The sequence below is a fragment of the Quercus suber genome, unplaced genomic scaffold, assembly GCF_002906115.3.
Source record: "Quercus suber isolate HL8 unplaced genomic scaffold, Cork oak 2.0 scaffold_699, whole genome shotgun sequence".
Classification (NCBI taxonomy): Eukaryota; Viridiplantae; Streptophyta; class Magnoliopsida; order Fagales; family Fagaceae; genus Quercus; species Quercus suber.
Window position 1 is genome coordinate 81690 of NW_027070140.1, and position 22659 is coordinate 104348.

General features: G+C 32.9%; 1 protein-coding gene across 1 annotated transcript; it reads left to right on the forward strand.

Moving 5' to 3' along the window:
- The first annotated feature begins 10486 nt into the window (after positions 1–10486).
- On the forward strand, positions 10487–21983 carry LOC112040555 (topless-related protein 3). Its single transcript, XM_065766330.1, is given in 25 exon segments — positions 10487–10901; positions 11572–11685; positions 12514–12672; positions 13093–13267; positions 14346–14472; positions 15011–15126; positions 15247–15382; positions 15503–15612; positions 16136–16205; positions 16279–16352; positions 16430–16525; positions 16602–16694; positions 17689–17816; positions 17936–18170; positions 18261–18428; positions 18520–18606; positions 19422–19440; positions 19443–19573; positions 19765–19862; positions 19979–20109; positions 20112–20290; positions 20431–20526; positions 20757–20939; positions 21019–21194; positions 21527–21983. Coding segments are annotated over 25 exon segments (3198 nt in total). The 5' UTR covers positions 10487–10821; the 3' UTR covers positions 21744–21983.
- The last annotated feature ends 676 nt before the right edge of the window (positions 21984–22659 follow it).

Consider the following 22659-nt stretch of genomic DNA (forward strand, 5'->3'; position numbering starts at 1 on the left):
CACACGAACTCTATTTTGGCCACCACTTTGAAAAGCAAGTATTTTTCGATAAATATATAAATATATATATATATATATATGTGGAATGGAAGAGCCATGTGGATGTGAAACCTCTAATGCAAAGACACAATCCCTACCCAGACTCGGTGCAGAGTAGGCTCTGGTACATCTATAGAAGCGTATTAATAATTATGGATCTAGCAAGGAGAAAAAAGGGCCAAACAGGAGCAAGCTTTGGCCCTTAGGGCATCTATTAACATTTCTCATGTAATGATAGAATGATTGAGTAGAAGCATGAAAGAGATAGCACATATAAAAGTTTACGTGATTCGGCTTAACAGTCTATGTCCATAATAAGAAAACCCTTAACGATTGCATATTATATTAAGAACTTATGTTACAATGAACCTAATATATAGTTTATATATTAGAGAATATTTTACTAACTTAAGACTAACCATAAATCAACCTAAAGTTAAAATATGATTGTTTTACAAGTACATAAATCTACAATTGGTATAAGCAACCCACACCATAATATGTCATTTTCGAAGTTATGCTCCTAGTTACAATCATTTGGCCTCCTTTCAATGGATCCAAGCATATAGACTATAGTCTATACTAAGGATTGTTGCTCAAGGAACAACAAATGCATGTTTTACCCATCTACACGCCCAACTCAATAAAGAGGCCCACAAAATGGAAAACATATATAGTGGAACTCTAAACATCCCATGCATGTCTAGTCACTCTATTTATATATGGAAGCTGTTTCATAATGTTCTTCAAAGTACGAGCTCACAACAGGAGTAGAAGACATCTAAATAGGAACAACTCTTGTGCATTATGCGGGGAACAACCAGAGTCCAGAGTCCAGAGTCCAGAGACACAGGATCAACTATCTTTCTGATTCTCTGAATTGCCACTTCTCTCACGCCATTACTGCCTAGCTAACGTGTCTTTGTAATTTTGTTGCACCTGCACCCGAAAAATAAAAAATTAATCACAAAAGCGTTTGAAATATATACGGAATCATTTCATACATACAGACAAAGTAAAGGTTTAACTCCAAACATATATTTACAAATATTTTTCTCAGTCATTAAATAGATTATTTTTAAATATAGTTTTAGTTATATAATTTTTTTAATGAATTATGTGATATATTTTAATAATACATATAAATATTCTTATAAATTGTCATTAAAAAAGATAACTTCAAACATGTTTAAAGTCAATTTTTATTCATACATAAGAATTTTTCTTTCAAATAATTTGATAATTAAGCAGGGTTGAATGTTTCGTTTTCAAATGATAGGAGGTTCAAGGCTCTTCGAATAATACAACAACTATTAAGACACATGGCTTCAAAAAAAAAAAAAAAAACTATTAAAACACATGGCCAAAATAATAATTAAAATTAATGATTTTATATTTTGATGACCAAATGGCCAAATCAAAATTTGAGTTGAAAATGGCCAACAGCACATCATTGAGCGTGAAAAGGCACCATAGATTAGAGATTGGAGAATTCGGTGGAAATTGGAAAGTAGCCAACCACGCGCACAAGTGACAAACCACAAAAGACTTCTCTCGATAGGATAAACTGAAATTATCGCGACAAAATCAAGACTTTCCGGCCATGTCATAATGACGCACAACGTGCGCACCATACGTTACTTTTCTATTGCTAACTAATCTCGCGCGCCATCTAAAAGCGCTCAAGCGCGCGTTGTTTCTATAAAGCCAAACTAGCCGGATAGATGGCATGTGTACAGGCAACGATGTTTGTGAGGGCCCTCCAATCTGCGTGTTTTAACTCAGTGACTCATTTATTTTTGGAATAAATTTATTTTTGAATATGCGTCATAATAGTAATGAATTTAGTATTATGTGACATTGAACATAAGTCACACCCCTTTTAAAAAGATTTAGAACGGCTATAAATGCTCTGATGAATTATAGATCTCATTCATTTTATATATATATATATATATATATATGAGGTGGTATTGGTATTACATAATTTATATAGGACAAAATTTAGGTATAATATTTTAATATTGTTATTTAGATTCTCTTTTTAAAATTTAGTCATATGACTATTTAACAAAAAAATATATTTTATTTCATGAGAAAAATTCAGATGGCAAAATCTTAAAAAGAGAACCTAAGGAACAACACTTAAGTATTGTACCTAAGTCTTACTCATTTAATATATCAATATATGTATCTATCACTCTCTCACATAGATGATAATCCGACCTCATCAAGTCACACTCGCAATATAATTGATGGACGTACTCATCACATCGAATCTCGCTAAAATTTGATGGAGTACTTCCTCGATAGTGCATAAGAATGAGTCAACTGAATGGCATGATGATCAACTGAAGTGATGAGCCACTAGTTCTGCCACTGGAGCTGAGAAGACGTGGAGAGACTTATGCTATGACTAGAGTGATGACGTTGAGATGACTTGTGATCAGTTAGATACTTTGTATCATAATATGATTGTCAATTTAGTATTGTCATATCCTAATCTTCTTACTCTCTAATCTTATCTAATCTTTCTATTAATCTTTGTGATTTGAATCATTTGAACAAAGTAAGATTGTAAAATCATATGATTCTAATAGCCTCATATAGTACCAAAGTTTAAGTGACTAAATTGGAATGCCATATATAATTTAAGAAATAATAATTTAATAATACAAATAAAAAATAATAATAATATCTGATGTATTTATTAGTAAATTTTTAAAACAGTAAATAAGTTACAATGAAAGAAAGTGTGGAACTAAATGGAAAAACTATAATTCTTCATATTTTGTTAAACCAAAAATAAAAACAAACAAACAAAAGTAACTATTGAGTTACCCCATTCCATTTCTATGCACAAATGTAAACTCAAGAAATGACAATAGACAGAAGCAACAAGATCTCTTTAATCAAGTGAGCATACATAATCATTGGCAATAGCTACATTAAATGACTTGGAATAAACTCAGCATCACCACACTTTGAAGAGAAAATGGATTTGTCAATAAGTATTGAAGGGATGAAATTCTTTACTTGCCAATAGGCATTGATCAATGGACTAGACTTGTGCACACAATAACATTAATGAGAAACTTTTCCAACCACTTTTAGAATTAAAGATTGGAGAAAAAATAAGAGTCAAATTATCTTTTCATGATTTTGCGTAGAGATGGCTTTGATGAGAATTATTAGTAAAAGAAACTTGAGAATCGAAATTGAAAGAGAAAATCATAACTGAATTGGACACGCAATTTTAAAGATGTTGTAGTCACTGGTACCTCTATTAGATAACCACATAAAGAAAACCTATTGGACATCTTTTTTTTTTTTTTTTTGCTAAATTATTGGACATCTTAAAGTATTATAAAATTTGAATAATATGATTAAAATGTGAATAATTTTTTAATTTTTTGAGAATATATGTATATATATATATATATATAATTAATAAAGGGCCCTTCTTTTTAGAGGAATATAACCCCCTTTCATAAGGAAAAAAAGAAAGGGAAAAAATATAAAAAAAGACCAAGAAATGTGATAGTTCTGGTCGGTTAAACCAATCACATTGAAAGAAAAAATCAGGTGCTAATGAGACCACGTAAACAAATGGGTCCATAATGGAAAAAGTTCATTCTTTCTTTTCTTTTTTCTTTTTTAAATGGAAAAGGTCATTTCAAAGGCCCGTCGTAGAAATTTCTAGGAACGGATATAGAACCATCCTCTAAAGACCACTCTTATTCTTAAGGGGGAAAAACACTTGTATAATTAATCTCCCATGGACCATGGTATACACGAGAATCTCCTTTTCTTTTTTTTTTTTTGGCATGTTGTGCATTTCTCACGTGCATGTTTGATTACTAAATATATTGGTTTTATGTGCATGTAAGATAAGTATATACAATATGCAAGGCTTAAGATACCGGCTATTAAAATAATAACAAGGTCTTTTCCTTTTTCTTTTTTATAATTTCAATTTATAGTATCCCTTTTAATAATTATGCTCATTATTATCAAACTAAAATACCAATAAGTTTTCGATTTTTCGGTGTAGACGGAGATTGAATTCTAGATCTCTTTAACCTTTAACATATTCAATAATATCTTGAAAAATATATTGTCAATTTGTCATGCATGCATTAATATCATTTGGTTTTGGATATATATATATATATATAAAGATGAAAAATAGTTTTATGTTTTTTTTTTTTATGCATTTTTAGTTAAGTGGAAGTTTTTGTATAACTCAAAAAAAAAAAAAAATTAATGGATGATTTTGTTTTCAGTATTGTTGCGGATAAGCTAAGGTATCTTATTAATTTATCGGATACATACGTCCTACAACTTACAATATATGAGTCCAGTTTTTGTATAACTCAAAAAAAAAAAAAAAAAAAATAGTGGATGATTTTGTTATCAGTGTTGTTGCGGATAAGCTAAGGTATCTTATTAATTTATCGGATACATACGTCCTACAACTTACAATATATGAGTCCTACACAGTTATAAAATCGATACGTGGGTGATGGTAGTTGAATGATCGACTAAAACTTCCAGCACCAGCCGAAAAGCTCTTGCCAATACAGCACAAAAGGTTTTGTTCCCATGCCACTTTATTGCATTTACAACCATGAAATGCACTCACAAAACCTAGTTTGAAATGATGAAGCCTACACGCTTCTTCCTACAAAATTTTCAAACATGCAATCATATATTTGTTTCCACACTAACAAAGCATTTGGATCATTGCTCTCTTCTTAAACATGCTGCGTCATACTTCCTTCCTACCACATTCCATCTATTTTAACATATCAGATCACAGTGGTCAAGTATAAATGCACCGGTGCAAGAGTTTAGAAAAAAATGCTAGGCTACTAGCCAGAACAAATTTTTATCGCACTTAATTATTCAGTGTAATGTCATGATTGGTGCAATACCACATTTTTCATGAACTCACACTCACTATTAATACAATTTTTATACCGCACCAATCACAAGACAATACCTCAAACATGTTGTAAAAAAAAAAAATATATATATATATATATAATATAAAATTGAGTTAGTACACTTATAGTTAGATTTAACATATAAAGCACACAACACAAGTCATAAATATAGTGAATGACTGAATGTGATAACATGTTTGCTTTTTTTTTTTTTTATTTTTTTTTTGGGGGGGGGGGGGGGTGGGGTATAAGGCATGTTGAAACTGTACTTTCACACTTAAGTAAGGACTCAGTGCAACAAGCTCTTCTATAAAAATTATTTGTCACTCACTCTCTCTCTCTCTCTCTCTCTCTCTCTCTCTCTCACACACACACACACACACACACACACATATATATTCCAACTTTAGGATAGTTAGAGTTTGAATCCATGATACTTGTTTTATAACTTACTAATAAGATAAACACCTATAAAAAAGACACATATAAAATAGGTGTTTTATCTTCTTCTTCTTTTTTTCTTTTTTTTGGCTATATATGTGTTTACATGAAAATGAAACTTACAAACTGAAAAGTTTGCCCTCTTGATCAATTCTACGTTGAGTGTCTTGCATTTGTTTTTGGCACGTATCAAAATAAGCTTTAAAAAGATTAATTCATTTCTTATACCATTCCTACTTACTCAAAAAATCTAACCAAATATTCATTATTAATAGCTATTTAAAGTACCTTGATGAGTGACAAACAATCCCTTCTTCGTCAAGTAATGATGTCATTATAGAACACATACACGAAAAACAGGTTAGAGAAGATGGTATAGACCTTTTGTAACCTATAGTATATTGGCAACAATCTTTAAAAGTATAGGTTTCTTGTATTTCAATGAGTATAATTTTTTTATTGTCAAATAAAGAATATAATTTTTTGTCATCAAATACAGAATTTAGTTGAGAAGAAGATGCTCATTTGTTGATGTGATAACTTGTTATTTACATAAATCTATTATATATACAACTTTTATTAATATCAATTTCAACATACCAATTTAACACTTCTAAAATAAATTATAAAAACTATTGAGACCTTATCATAGGTGGTAGTTATTAGTTTTAATTTGACCCCACCTTTGAAATTACTTTTTTAACAACTAACTAGTCTCATCACACGCTCTTTGCGCATGGGATGAGCTTTTTTTTTAGTGGTCATATTTTGTAGAAAAAAAACTATGTTTTTTTTTAATTTATATATATATATATTTATTTTAAAATTTTAATTTATAAATGGATAAAGAATTTGAAAATTAATAGAAGAGTTGTCCTATTTTTTAGGCAATGTTTTATTGGGAGTTAGAGTTGTATTTTTACCAGATTATTTTTTAATTTTGTTTTTACTTAAATATAGGGACGTAGAGGTATTTTTGAATTAAAAAAATAGAGATGCTATATCTACAACAATTTTACAAATTTTTACAACAAATCATAGGTGTTAGTTGTTATTGGTTTCAAATTTGAAAACAACAGTAAGATTACTGTTTAAAAATGTTGTAGACATATCATTTCTCTAAAAAATTGAAAAAATCCAAACCAAAAAAGTCCTTAAATAGTAGTTTAGATAACATTAGTAGTGAGTTCTAATTAGCTTAATGGTAAATTATATTATAATTGAATAAGAGATATGAGACTTAATCCCTATCTACACTAGAATCTGATTAATATCTTAGTCTGCTGATAAGATGTATTATCAAGAACAGATACCATAAATTGAAATTTTCTTATAAAAAAAAATAGTAATAAGAGTATCATTTTCTTTTCAAATTCAAGCATTGAAGAGTATCATTTTCTTTTTTCTTCTTTTATGAAAGCAACTAAGAGTATCATATTCATATGCTCCATTACGCCCAAAAATAAAATAAAAGAGAAATATACGAGGGGATCATATCCTCCACTTCAATCTTTGTCGCACTTTCCTAAAATCAACCAGATCTGAATCTCTAATCCTACGCATTATGGGACCCACTCACATTATCACATAGTTTCACACTAATTGTCCAACAAATCCCAAATTAGAAACTGACAAAAACCCAAAAAAAAAGGGTCCCACCAGGCGCGTGAGAACCGAGTATGGACTTTTGAACCCAACCAGCCAATCCCAATCCCTCAAAAAGATACAGCCACAAAAGAAAAAACCGCGAGAAAATTTATGTTGAATTTAAAAATGAAAGCCACGAAATGAAATAGCGCAAGTAAACCGACAACATAAAAAACTAGTGGGTGGCATGTTGCGTAGGAACAAAAAACATTGTACATATGTTGCATTGTCTCCCATCTTATCCTATTTATTAATAATATATAATTTTTATAATTCAATAAAAAAAATTTGTTACCATGGTTGAGAGGATAGCCAGTTGAGTTATAGAGCTTTTGATACTATTTGTGCGTTTGGATACAGTTGATGCGCATCCAGTGTCTACATTTTTTTTAGAAGCGTGTAAAGATAGTTTTTGAGAGATTTTAGTGGGTCCTGTGCACTATTTATGAGACCTACAAACATACTTTTTCAACAAAATTTTCATTAAAAATTGGTCCTACAATACTATTCACACATTTAAAAATTATTTTACTACAATGTTGTCAATTTTCAGCAAAATAATTTGTATCCAAATAGACCTTATATATTTTTACAAATAAATAATAAAAGAATAGAGATAGAGTTTGAATATAGACATGAATACAGTATCATTAGAATATCATTTGATATTTTTATTTTCTATAATATGTGAAAACTTAATATAGACTGTTCATTATCTTATAAGCCTTTTTTGGTATAACTTATAAGTTTGGTTTACATTTTAGGTTAGCTTTCGTCCAATTTCTTTAAAAAAAAAAAAAAAAAAGCTTTTTTCTTTTTAAGACTTAAATTTATTTCCAAAAAAAATTTTGGTTTCCGAATTTTTTTTTTAATTTCCAATGTATAATTGTATTTTTAGTCAATTTATTTTCTAATTAAAATAAATTAATGAAAATAAAATATCCAACACTAGGAGTACGAGCCGTTTGAGAAAATGGTTTTTTTTTTTTTTTTTAACTTCTTATTTAAAAACAATGTATTTTAATATAAAAAAAAATAAATAGACTTTTTTTTTTGTTGAATAAAGGAAATATTATAGAAGGCCACCCACAAAAGTACACCAAAAAGGCAAAGTGCCAAATGGTACTAAGAGACCAAACAATCTCAAACTTAGAGCATTTGTATCAGTTCGGTCATATAAAAATTTATGTCTATTTTAACATAAGAACATATATTTTCTATTTTACATACTCACTTTTCAAAACACACCATGTTAGATTATCTATTTTATACTATATTTTACTAAAATATCAATTTTTAAAAATTTTTTAAAAATTTTTTCTCTTTCTGCACAAACAATAACTATCTTTAACTCTCTTCTTTCATACTCGAGATACGTAAAAAGAAAATAAAAAACTAAATGCAAAATAAATAATGTCAATATAAACTTACACAACTATTGTAATAACCACATTAATGTGAGTGCTTTTAGCATCTTACTGTGCCAAAATCCAATTTGGAATAGCTAAGATGAGGACAAACTTCGAATTGAGTTACAATCCACCTAAGCAGGAAGATTATTGGCAAAGCAGCTTAATAATTTATTATGAGTGTAAACAAAAGAACTTATGGAATAAAAGGAAAGAGATAAAGACATTAAACATTTAATATGTACAACAACTTTGTCACTTCTCTTTTATAAAGATATATATATATATATATAAGGATACAATAAAATCTCACAATATTTTTACAACATTTTTATTTTAAGCTCGGATGAGTCTCAAAATTTTTTTTTTAATTTATTTCATTTTATTTTGACATATAGAGTCTATTTGAAATCCGCTTATATTGCTGAAACTGAAAATTTTTTGCTGAACGTATTGTAAATAAAGGTAAAAGTTACCTAAAACAGTACAATAAAATTCATGAATAGTATCAAAAAGTTCAATAAGACCTACAAATAGTAACAAAAATAAACTAAATAGTAAAATAAGCTGGTAAAATTAAGTCATGCTATAGTGAGCTAATAACTCAATTTATTGAGAAAAATATTGTAATATTTTGTTGGGTTAAATTTTTTTATTTTTTATTGCTGGACTTCAGTGGATCATGAGTGAAACCAAAAAGTCGCGAGAAAATGGGGTGAAAAACAAAGTGATAATTTTAAGATTGAAAAGACCATTCACCCAATAGAACGAGAAAGATAAAAAAGCGAAAGCGACAGTGCGAAAAGAAATAAAAAATAAAATAAAAATTTGGGTACGATACGACTGGACGTGTGAAGCGAATATTCACTAGATTTGAATGTGTGGTTTCGATTCCGGAACACACTCTTTCTCTCTCTTTCAACTGACTTATCACTCAAGCAATGATAAGGACACAACGACAGATCATAAGTAACTCTGCAGATCAGATAAGTACATGGGGTTATCACTGATAGGTCAGTAGAAAGAGAAAGGACCCAAGCTTCTTCTCTGTACAAACGCATCGAAGATAGCGAGACCAGAATTGAGTTACAATCCACCTAAGCAGGAAGATTATTGGCAAAGCAGCTTAATAATTTATTATGAGTGTAAACAAAAGAACTTATGGAATAAAAGGAAAGAGATAAAGACATTAAACATTTAATATGTACAACAACTTTGTCACTTCTCTTTTATAAAGAAATATATATATATATATATAAAAGGATACAATAAAATCTCACAATATTTTTACAACATCTTTATTTTAAGATCAGATGAGTCTCAAATTTTTTTTTTAAATTTATTTCATTTTATTTTGACATATAGAGTCTATTTGAAATCTGCTTATATTGCTGAAACTGAAAATTTTTTGCTGAACGTATTGTAAATAAAAGTAAAAGTTACCTAAAATAATACAATGAAATTCATGAATAGTATCAAAAAGTTCAATAAGACCTACAAATAGTAACAAAAATAAACTAAATAGTAAAATAAGCTGGTAAAATTAAGTCATGCTATAATGAGCTAATAACTCAACTTATTGAGAAAAATATTGTAAAATTTTGTTAGGTTAAATTTTTTTATTTTTTATTTTTTATTGCTGGACTTCAGTGGATTATGAGTGAAACCAAAAAGTCGCGAGAAAATGGGGTGAAAAACAAAGTGATAATTTTAAGATTGAAAAGACCATTCACCCAATAGAACGAGAAAGATGAAAAAGCGAAAGCGACAGTGCGAAAAGAAATAAAAAATAAAATAAAAATTTGGGTACGATACGACTGGACGTGTGAAGCGAATATTCACTAGATTTGAATGTGTGGTTTCGATTCCGGAACACACTCTTTCTCTCTCTTTCAACTGACTTATCACTCAAGCAATGATAAGGACAAACCTCAGATCAATAAGTGCATCTGCAGATCAGATAAGTCCACTGGCTTATCACTGATAGGTCAGTAGAAAGAGAAAGGACCCAAGCTTCTTCTCTGTACAAACGCATCGAAGATAGCGAGACCAAGTCTCTCTCTCTCTCTCTCTCTTATCCGCAGCCTTTGAAACCCTAGAAACCTCGGAATCAGAGCTGAGAAATAGCCGGAAGGAGCTAGAATTTCGGGGGGTATAAGGTTGTTTTGAGCATTTCTGAGCTTGGAGTGTGTGATTTGGGCTTAATTGGGTTGTTTCTTTGGTGGGTTTTGAAGCTTTTTTTCTCTGTCTCTCTTTGTTTGAGCTGTTTTTGTTTTGGTTGTTGGGGGGTTTTGGGAATTTGGGCTTTGTTTGTTGGGTTTTTTTGGTTTGGAAAGATGTCATCTTTGAGCAGAGAATTGGTGTTTCTCATACTTCAATTCCTTGAGGAGGAGAAGTTCAAGGAGTCTGTGCACAAGTGAGTCTCTGTTACTCTCTCTTTCTCTCTGTTGCTTTATCTCTTTGTGTTGATATATTTTTTTTGATATGCTAAATATGTGTTTATGTATGTGCTTTTGATGTGTTCACGTGATTGGTTGTGGAGGGAAATGGGTGAAATAGAAGGAAATGTTTGTGATTTCAGCTTTATATGCATGTAGGTGATGTGGATTTTGTTTTTGTGTTGTGAAAACTGAAAAGGGAAAGTTTGTGAATTTGAAATTTGTATGCATGTATGTGTGTGTGAGACTTTTGGGTGTTGTGTACGCAACTTGGTGAACATGATAGGGCTGAATTGTTGTATTGATTCCAGTTAAGTGGAATTTTTTATAATATTTTTTTTTTTGGTCTGGTTTTAGTTGATAAGAGTGTGGAATTTGATGTAGGATTAGCTGTTTTTCTTTTTTTTGAAATCAGAAATGAGACTGTTTGGAAATAACCATAAGTAAAGGGAAGAAAGGGAGGGAAATTTTAAAATAAATTTGTGTTCCGTTGTTTTGGGTTCTTAAAAGTGATAATTTCAGTTAAACTTAGAATATAACTGCATTGGTTGTCACCGAGTGGGGGGTTTTGTTGTATTCGATTCCAGAATAGTATTAATTATTTCTTCTCTTAAGAAGTATATTTGCCTCCGTTTAATGATATTATAGGCAAGACAAGGCAAAGGCTGTTGAAATATTAGTGAATGATTTGAAAGTTTTCTCAACATTCAATGAGGAATTGTACAAAGAAATCACTCAGCTTTTAACTCTTAGCAATTTCAGGTAACTTCTCATACCTTTATGGTAAATGGATTTATTAGCTGGTATAATATTGATCAACTAATTCCTTCTGTGGCCTGTTTAATGAATTAAAAAAATGTATGCAAAGAAAGTAACACTGGTTTTCTATTTTTCTAAATTCAAAGCATGGAGAAGGGGATAAAAAGGGGGGTTTGGGGGGCAGGATTAAAAGATTTAGTTAATTGAGTTTGGTTTAACAACTTGGCTAAGTCACTCTATTTCATAAGACCTAAAGCAAAATATAAGGCAAAATTTGAGTCTCATCTTTTTACCTTTCCCACTTCTGCTCATAAACCTAATGAAGCACCCCATATAGTGTTATAAGCGCAGTGTATGTATGGTGGAGCTGTTTTGTATTTCTATCTAAGACTGTGGGTATAACACATTGTCCGCAGCACCTGAAAATGACAGGCATGTATTATGTATTGGATATTTGTTGATGTTGTTAAATTATAATTGGTAATTTGGTGGTAAATAAAATAATGGAAATTAGGATAAAGAAGACAGAAATCAATTGATTGGTCACCAAGGCAGAGTGAGATTGCAAGAATTTGATTATTGCTGGCTTACACTGGTATAATTCATTACATTGGTACAATTTGCGAGCAAGTGATCTACTCTGAGTCACAAACCCAAATTTATCAAGTGATTTCTATGTGCTTAAAAATGTTAAGCCTTACCCTGAAGATTCCTTTCCATATACATCTCCCCTTAAGGAAAAAAAAAGAGACAAAGTTTCAAGGTAGAATTCTAATTTATGGTTCTGCTTGTGTTATTTGTGTTGATGAGTCTCAAGTTATTTTTTACCAGGGAAAATGAGCAGCTGTCCAAGTATGGTGATACCAAAACAGCTCGTAGCATAATGTTGATTGAGCTTAAAAAACTCATTGAAGCAAATCCCCTGTTTCGCGAGAAGCTTGTTTTCCCTACTCTGAAGTCATCAAGACTTCGGACTTTAATAAACCAAAGGTACGGCTGATGATGTATGGGGTAAGCAAGTTAAGGTTTTGAATTTATCCTCTTTTGTTGTGCTGTTATACCGACTTTGCATTTTTCTAAATCCTTTCTATATAACAAGCTGCCCTACTTGTTTGCTCCTATAGAATAAGGAAATAGTGAATTACTGTGGCTGTTGCTATTTCGACATTTGTACTAATCAAACATTTGTCTTCTTGCAAGAAAAAATATTTTCATAAAACAGCTCTCCTCTCTCTCTCTCTCTCTCTCTCTCTCTCATTATGCTGTAAATAAAAATACCAATGCAATTGAGGATTATTGTCGCTCCCTTGCCCCTCTCTCATGTTATCTTATATATAGCTCGTAATGATTCTGATTGTTGTGCCTATATATGGTTGTCTGATATCTGATCTGTGACTGTTGTCTATGTAGTTTGAATTGGCAGCACCAGCTTTGCAAGAACCCAAGGCCAAACCCAGATATTAAAACTTTATTCACAGACCACACTTGTTCACCTCCAAATGGTCCTCTTGCACCAACACCGGTCAATCTCCCAGTCGCCGCAGTTGCAAAGCCTGCTGCTTATTCCTCACTTGGAGCTCATGGTGTATGATATTATGCACTGAGAAAATTTTATGCCTTCCTCCCCCCCCCCCCCCCCCCCCTTCTCTCTCTCTTTAAAGCATACCAAGTAATAAGTTGTTATTTGTGGACTAATTAATTTTTTTTCTTCCCTTTTAATGTCTGTAGCCCTTTCCACCCACTGCAGCAGCTGNAACAAAAATAAATTTAAGATGTAGGTTCCATTAAAAAAAAAAAAAAAATTTCTGGTTTTTGGCTTTTGAGAAATTCTGGAATTGAAACCGGAACATGTAATCTGAATATGAAGAAGAAAAGGAAAGAAATTTCTTAACTTTACTATGCTATTTAAATTTGTTGGTGGGGCTGAGTGGTCAGTGTGGACTTCATTGCACTCAAGTTTCTTTCCATTTGTCTCTCTCTCTGTCTCTCTGTCTCTCTCTCTCTCTCTCTTTTTTTTTTTTTGGTAAATTAAATTATTTCATATGAATTGGTAATTTGCTTGGCCATTTTTGTTTACTGAAAAAAGAAATTTTGGTTTTATAGGCTTGAGAAAGAAATCAGGGTTTTTCTTCAACATGAAGTACTTTGAGGAAAAAGTTCAGGCTGGAGAATGGGAAGAAGTCGAGAAGTATTTATCAGGATTTACCAAAGTTGATGATAATAGATACTCCATGAAGACATTCTTTGAATCAGGAAGCAGAAGTATCTTGAAGCACTTGATCGGTATATTTAATCTATATTTGTTATAATTTTTTTTTTTTAATTATTTCTTTTTATAGAAAGTATAATTTTTGCCTCTGTTTAATGATATTATAGGCAAGACAAGGCAAAGGCTGTTGAAATATTAGTGAATGATTTGAAAGTTTTCTCAACATTCAATGAGGAATTGTACAAAGAAATCACTCAGCTTTTAACTCTTAGCAATTTCAGGTAACTTCTCATACCTTTATGGTAAATGGATTTATTAGCTGGTATAATATTGATCAACTAATTCCTTCTGTGGCCTGTTTAATGAATTAAAAAAATGTATGCAAAGAAAGTAACACTGGTTTTCTATTTTTCTAAATTCAAAGCATGGAGAAGGGGATAAAAAGGGGGGTAAGCCCTTTCCACCCACTGCAGCAGCTGCCAATGCTAATGCTTTAGCTGGTTGGATGGCCAATGCCTCTGCTTCATCTGTCCAAGCTTCTGTTGTTACTGCATCATCCATACCTGTTCCACAGAATCAAGGTTAGAATTTTTCATTAGATGAAATGGGCATGTAAATGGTTCATCTTTCTTTCAAAGACAAAGGATTGGTTTTAACTTTGAAGAGCATGAAACTTATACTAAATTGTGCTTATAACATTTTTCTTCTTGAGATGCAAAATTGCCCTTAAAATTGTAAAACACTAATTTTTTCTTTTGATTCATCTGTTTCTTTTCTTCTTTTATTTGGAAAGAAAAAAGAAAAAGGGGAGGGGGTGGATGTATGAATGAAGAGATGTTGAATATCATTGTCAATAGTTACTGATTTCTAGTGGTGTTCTAAATAGATTTTGGAGGGTATTTTTTTTTTTTTAGTCTTGCAAACTTTGGTACCAGACCCTATAAAGACTCCTGGAAAATTTTGTCCAATTTTTTTTGCTCTGCTTCGGCAGGTGGCAGTAATAGTCACTTCAACCTGAAGGATATAATCTGATATGGGTTCTCAAGTTGATTTCTACTTATTTAATTATCTCTAAGTAGATATGTATGCATGGGATGATCTACTTTTTAATTTAAACAGTTCCAATCTTGAAACGTCCAAGAACACCTCCAGCAGCTCCAGGTATGGTGGATTATCCGAGTACTGATCATGAACAACTAATGAAACGGTTGCGGTCTGCTCAATCTGTTGAGGAGGTAATATTCTCAACGTTTCTTTACTATTTGTGATTTTGAGTTCTTGCCTCTTGTATTTCTGCTACTAAACCATATTTAGTGATCAATTCTGGTATTCCTTTCTGCTACTTCAATTTTCAGGTCACATATCCGACCACTCGACAGCAAGCTCCTTGGTCACTGGAGGACCTGCCCAGAGCAGTAGCTGTAACACTGCATCAAGGATCCACTGTCACAAGCATGGATTTTCATCCTTCTCATCACACATTGCTAGTTGGTACAATAGTTTTATCTTGGCCCTTCTTACAGTTAATAGCTAATTTTGTAACAAATAGATTATTGTTTAATTTATTTATTTAGTTTTCCCTTTGTCTGACTTGTAGTTTCTGTTTAACAGTTGGTTCTAGTAATGGTGAAATTACCCTCTGGGAAGTTGCCTCACGTGAGAAGTTGGTTTCAAAGCAATTCAAGATATGGGAAATGGCGTCCTGTTCATTGGGGTTTCAGGTGTCTAGTCTCACCTTTTAGTGTGTATCATACAATGTCTGAGTTTTAATTTCTTAATCCCCATTTTTGTAAAGTTAATAATATAATTTAAAAGTCAATAAAATGTATCTTGAAATAATGCTGACATTTTGGCAACTTTATTGGGTTTTATTGGAAAACTAGTATCTTGATGGTGGACCAATAATAATACTCCTTTCGTCCCAATTTGTTTGTCCTCTATTCCATTTTGGGATGTCCCAAAATAGTCCTGTTTCTAAAATTAAAAACCACTAATATATTAATGTTCCTATTATGCCTCTACTTTATTTCCAAAACCATTTTTGATAAATTTATTTAAGGGTAGTTTTGGAAACTTATACATTTTTATACAGCAGACAAGACAATAAATGATGTTTTCCTAAAAAGTTGGATTTTTGAAATAGGACAAACAAATTGGGACAGAGGGAGGAATAATTAGTACCATGGTGCTCGAGAATATGAACCTATATTCATTTTGGAGTCTGACAATTGGGTGTCTATTCAGGCTTCTGTTACCAAAGATGCACCGATATCTGTCAGCCGAGTTACATGGAGTCCAGATGGAAATTTTGTGGGTATGTGAACAAAGTGGTTGACTAAAAATTTTAACATGTCAGTTAGTGTATCTTATTAGTTTTCTTGCTGCAGGGGTTGCATTTACCAAGCATTTGATTCACCTGTATGCTTATCATGGATCAAATGATCTTCGCCAAAATTTAGAGGTGAAGTGATGTTTCTGCTTTTTTATCTAGGAAAAATTTGTATGTGTAGCTTGACTCGTGTTCCTTTGTCATGGCAGATTGATGCCCATAATGGAGCTGTGAATGACTTGGCCTTTGCCCATCCAAATAAACAACTATGTCTTGTGTCCTGTGGAGATGACAAGCTGATAAAGGTGAGAACCATTTTTTATTATATGTTACAATTGATGAAAAAAACTCCACATTATCTAAATGGAAGAGTTGATACAGGTGTGGGATTCGGCGGGGCGAAGACTATTCAACTTTGAAGGTCACGAGGCGCCAGTATATTCCATCTGTCCTCATCACAAGGAGAATATTCAGGTATAGTGAAAGGAGAAAGCTTTATGGGTTGTCAAAATATATTTTTAGAGCGGTCATCAATATTTGAATCATATAAGAAGGCTCTAAAGCCGATTTAGTCCAAAATCCTTGTACATTATATAACATACATATATTACTCATACAACTGAGCTTAAGCAGTGTTTTTAAGGTTGACTAAGCATATATTTATTTCAATCTCAGAATTTACACTTTGATTAACCTGTAATGGTCATGATAAAACTTGAATAGTGTGATGACATTCACCTGGTAATTGCCATCATCAAGCCCTTAGTTCCTACCATATCATATCTGATTAACTGCTACTTAAATTTAAATTATACATTAACTGGCTGTTCAATAATCCCTTTGATATTAATGACAATTCCACCAAGATCATGGCTCGTTCTTGCGGCCAACAACCTTCATGACATAACTGCCTCCACTGCTACCAAACACTTCAATTGCATTTGCACCACCATCACACAAGTAGCTCCACACCACTACCACCTTATAACCGTAGTCAGCTTGACTACCTGCTGTAGCCAGAGCACAATGGTTAAATGCATGCATGAAGATGGGGTAGGTGTTGCATTTAATACAGCCGCCCCCTCACACCCCCCCCCCCCCCCTCTCTTAAAAACACAACCCAAATAAAAAAAGAAGTGTTTTACATCATTAGCATTGGCTTCCCATTGCTATTACACTATAGTTGCACCTCAGTTACAGCCTCACCATCTTAGTAACCATTGTGCTACCAACTTTCAGTCACAAGCTTCACCATATGTTGAAATTCACTGGACCACCATTATTGCTCTGCCGTTGTCATAATTACTGCTGCTTTACCTTTCCATTAATGCCTATTCTGTTAGTGCGAACTCCCATGCCTTCCATACATCAATCATGAGTGTGAAGCATTTATTGTATATTTCAAATTCTTTTTCCTAGTGAAGAACTTGCTTCATTGGCATTAACAGTTACACTTGTGAATTTGCAGTTCATATTTTCAACAGCTTTTGATGGAAAAATAAAGGCCTGGCTATACGACAATATGGGTTCTAGAGTTGATTATGATGCTCCTGGACACTGGTGTACTACAATGCTTTACAGTGCTGATGGAAGTAGGTAAGATTAGTTGAATCTATGATAATAAAAAAATTAAAGTGGGGTAAATATGTAATTTATGTTCTCTCTATTCCATTTAGATGCATCTCTTACCTCTTCTGGTTTTATCTCTTTTTCAGGTTGTTCTCTTGTGGGACAAGTAAAGATGGGGATTCTTTTCTAGTTGAATGGAATGAAAGTGAAGGAGCAATAAAGAGGAGTTATATTGGGTTTAGAAAGAAATCAGCAGGTGTTGTGCAGTTTGACACAACTCAGAATCACTTCTTGGCTGCTGGTGAGGATAGCCAGATAAAGTTTTGGGATATGGACAATAACAATATTCTCGCTAGCACGGAGGCCGATGGTGGGCTCCCGGTCAGTATTACATGGATTCTTTTGTAGATCTTCTCTGAGACATCTCTGCTTTTAAATTGGGCTCTTACCTCATTTTATAAATTGTTTCAGAGTCTGCCTCGCTTGAGATTTAACAAGGAAGGGAATCTTCTCGCTGTTACAACAGCAGACAATGGATTCAAGATACTTGCAAATGCTGCTGGTCTCAGATCTTTAAGACCCATTGAACCCCCATCTTTTGAAGCATTGAGATCGCCCATTGAATCGGCTGCAGCCAAGGTTTAAACCATATCTTTTAGTTTTGCTTGCATGCTTTTAAAAATATGAAATAAATATCTATTGGGATCTCCTTTTTGTGTCTATTCATTAGGTATCTGGCTCTCCTGCCATAACAAATGTCAATCCAGTCAATTGCAAAGTGGAAAGGAGCTCTCCTGTCAGGCCTTCTCCAATTATTGTACACAGCTTGATCTTTCTTAATTGGAATATGAAATTTTTGTTGAAGTTTATATGTTGGCTGTAGCAGCAATTATGCATATTGGTTAGCTTGCGTTCAACATATATGAAGAGGCACATGCGCTATTTAAATCCTCTGATTTCCCTAGTTCTGGGTTTTAACTAAAACATGTCAAGGAAATAAATAAAGCAGTCAACTTCCTTCCCCTCATGTATTAATTTCTTGACATGGTTCCCTTTTATGGGCCTGCCTTTTTAAACTTTTACTTTTTGTGTGTGGTGAACATGCTTCACATGAAACATGCCTAGTGACTGGTTCAAGGATGTGGCACTAGCTGTTTTAATTTTTTCCACTGCTTATGATATTACTTTTTCTTCTTGGGAAAACCATTTTCTATTATTTTTCTTTCCACACCCTTCCCCCCAAACTTTCTTTGGAAATGAGCTACTGCATTTTGGCAAATACATTCTGGCGAAATGATGATTTTTTTTTTTTTTTTTTATTTATTTTTTATTTTTTATTTTTTTTAATATTTTTATTTTTTTTTTTATGTTGCCCTGGCCATGCATATAATTTGATGCAGAAGACATCTTGACAGTTATTTGTTTAGTTGGTAGTCAAACTATATGTAAGACACAATTGCATTCTTCTATGCTTCAGAATAATGGGTCCAACTCCAAAGCACCCAATTTTTTTTTTGGTGGTGATTTATGTCTGCTGATTATTGTGGTGTGCTTCGGTTTGTAATGCCTTGTCTCATTTCAATAAAATTATTCATACATATATAAAAAAATTAAACTTTTATATCTTTGAAGAATGGAGTTGATCCAAATGGTGAAGCATGGAAAAGCCAAGAACCATGGAGGATGTGACTGATAGAACCAAGCCCTGGCAGTTGTCTGAAATTCTGGATGCTGTCCAGTGCCGATTAGTTACCATGCCTAGAGGCACAGATTCTTCCAGAAAGGTTTGTGAAATATCTTGTATTTAATACCTTATTTTCAGTAAGTATTATAAATTTTTCTAAAAGTTCAAAAGAATTAATACACAGGTTGGTTATAATGTGACCTCTCATCTCTCTGCAAGTTTACTATATTTGTCTTTTTATTATAAAGTTTGTATACTTCTTGATGCATCCTGTCCTATGTTTATACTTAGGTTGTTCGACTTCTATATGCAAATTCTGGCGTTGGGGTTTTGGCACTTGGGTCAAATGGTGTTCAAAACCTGTGGAAATGGGCACGGAACGAGCCAAAAATCCAGTGGAACGGTAATTGCTATCTTAAAGCATGTTCACCTAGTTTTTTTTCCTTAATAATTTGTGCGTGTCTACTTGAGATTTTTCTTTCTTGGGGGAGATTTCTGAAGTCTGTGTGTGTTTAAAGGCCACTGCCAATGTTGTTCCTCAGCACTGGCAACCAAACAGTGGTCTTCTTATGGCTAATGATGTCTCAGGTGTCAACCTTGAAGAATCAGTACCATGTGTAGCACTATCAAAAAATGACTCGTGATGTTAGCCTGTGGTGGAAAGGTTTCATTATTTAATATGATGACATTCAAGGTAAGAATTTCATACATATCTTGCAAACTTCATCAAAATTGGGATTATTTATGGATTGCCATCAATTGCTCTAATTTGTAGGTAATGACAACATAACGCATATATAATGTTCGAGTTGATGAGGTAATTACTTACTACATAGATTCATCACGCCACCCCCCACCCCCAAAAAAAAAAGAAAAAAAAAAAGAAAAAAAGAAAAAAAAGAGTGATTTCTTCTGCTCTCTTAATATAAACTGGTGTGAATTATATGTTGTTTTTAGGTAAAATCAAAACTGAAGGGACACCAGAAGCGGATAACTGGTTTAGCTTTTTCCACGAATCTTAATATCCTGGTTTCTTCAGGGGCTGATGCTCAAGTAAGTGGCATATGTGGTTCTTTTGCTATGTTTAATACTATTACAATACAATAATAATTGTCAAATAGCCTTTCAGTTTGTTGCTTTATCTTAAATATGTTGCCCAGTTGGGAGGACATTGTACAAGCCTGCTGGAGCACATTTATTAAATTATTTAATCCAAAAATTGATAAACATTTTAGGATGATGGCTAGGTTCTAGTTTTAATATATGTCAACTATTTTGTGCAGCTTTGTGTGTGGAGCATTGACACATGGGAGAAGAGGAAGTCATTTACAATCCAAATACCTGCTGGAAAGGCACCTGTCGGCGACACTCGAGTACAGTTCCACTCTGACCAAATGCGCTTGCTGGTAGTCCATGAGACACAGTTAGCTATATATGATGCCTCAAAGATGGACCGCATACGGCAGGTAGGAAGTTTGTCAAATGCTTGTAAATGATTTCTTGGAACACGCTTGGTGCATGTGCTTATGCATTCTTCTGTTGCAGTGGGTCCCACAAGATGCACTGTCTGCACCCATTTCTTATGCAGCATACTCTTGCAATAGTCAACTAGTTTATGCTACCTTTTACGATGGTAATATTGGGGTGTTTGATGCTGATAGTCTGAGACTAAGATGTCGTATTGCCCCATCAGCATACTTGTCACAGGCAGCTTTAAATGGGTAAGTTAGGGCATCGTGGTTTGTACACCAAACACAGTATTTTCTGTCTAATTTTTCTGAAATTTTATCATTGGTATTGAGGTGCGATAAATTTTTTTTCATAACATATTACACTCTTGTGCAAATAAACTCCCTGCCTTTTGTTTGCCCTCATACATCCTTGCTCACTTTCTGACTTCTGAGCTAGCACTGTTGCTTCATTTATTGGTCAGTATATATATTTTTTGTAACTCACAATAAGCTTGACATGCATTGAGTGGTTATTCATACTAATTTTCATGCTTTTGGTATCATTATATGAGTCTTAGAATCTGTGTTGTACTCTAATGTAGAAGCCAATCTGTGCACCCTCTTGTTGTTGCGGCAAATCCACTGGATCCCAACCAATTTGCAGTTGGGTTGACTGATGGATCTGTAAAGGTTATAGAGCCAACAGAATCAGAGGGGAAGTGGGGTTCAAGTCCACCAATGGATAATGGGATACTAAATGGCAGGACAGCATCATCATCTACCACAAGCAACCACACACCTGATCAGACACAAAGATGAGATCCCCTGTATTTTACATAGTGATGTTAATCCCATCTGTATTTTATCAGTCTACATTTTTAGGTTTTTATTCCACCATTTGTTCCTTGTCAAAGATAAGCTTGGACATAAAATGTTAATGGTTAGAAATACATTCTTGTATACGTAATTTGTTGTAGTCAACTCATAAAATGAATTGTATCTTGTAGTAATATCCTGTTCCTCGGAACAGTTGTAATGTATTTATTCTTCTTTTCCTCATTGATAAATATGGTCATAAGGTTTTTAATGGAATAGAGATCATTAGATGGCATGTTCTAATATTTACAATGAAAATGTTATTTCTTCTGTTGCAGAGGACTTGTCGCAAGCAATTAGCTGATAAGCCTTTTTCTAGGCTTATCTATATATTTTTTCACACAGAACAATACTAGAGGTACAAACAAATTTAATATGTGATTAAACAACATTATTTTCATATAGGTTCATTAGTGACATTATTTTTATAATGTATCAATCAAAACACAACACATTAGCAATTGTTAAAAAAAATTGAAAATTTTTCCATCATTAGATTTATTCACATAATATGCCATTTCTCCCATAGTTGATGACCTTTGTTATTTAATTGGTAAGTTATACTTGCATTTAGACTCTCCCCTGTAGGAGTCTGTTTTCTCACTCATTACAGTAAGAGCTTATTCCCTCCCTTAAAGTCTTTTTAGGGTTCTTTCTTGGACTACACCATTCTCCTGTAGTGGTTGTAGCCCATTTTTCTTCGGAAGTGGCTGTATGGATCAAGAAGTAGTGAATAGTTTGGGAAACATGAAGCTCACAAAAGAAGAAGAGGAGGATATTGTTATTGCTAATAGTATCAGTTCTAGAATTTTTGAAGAATGCTCTCTGAGCTTATTTGGGCGTCTACTTTCAGACTGTC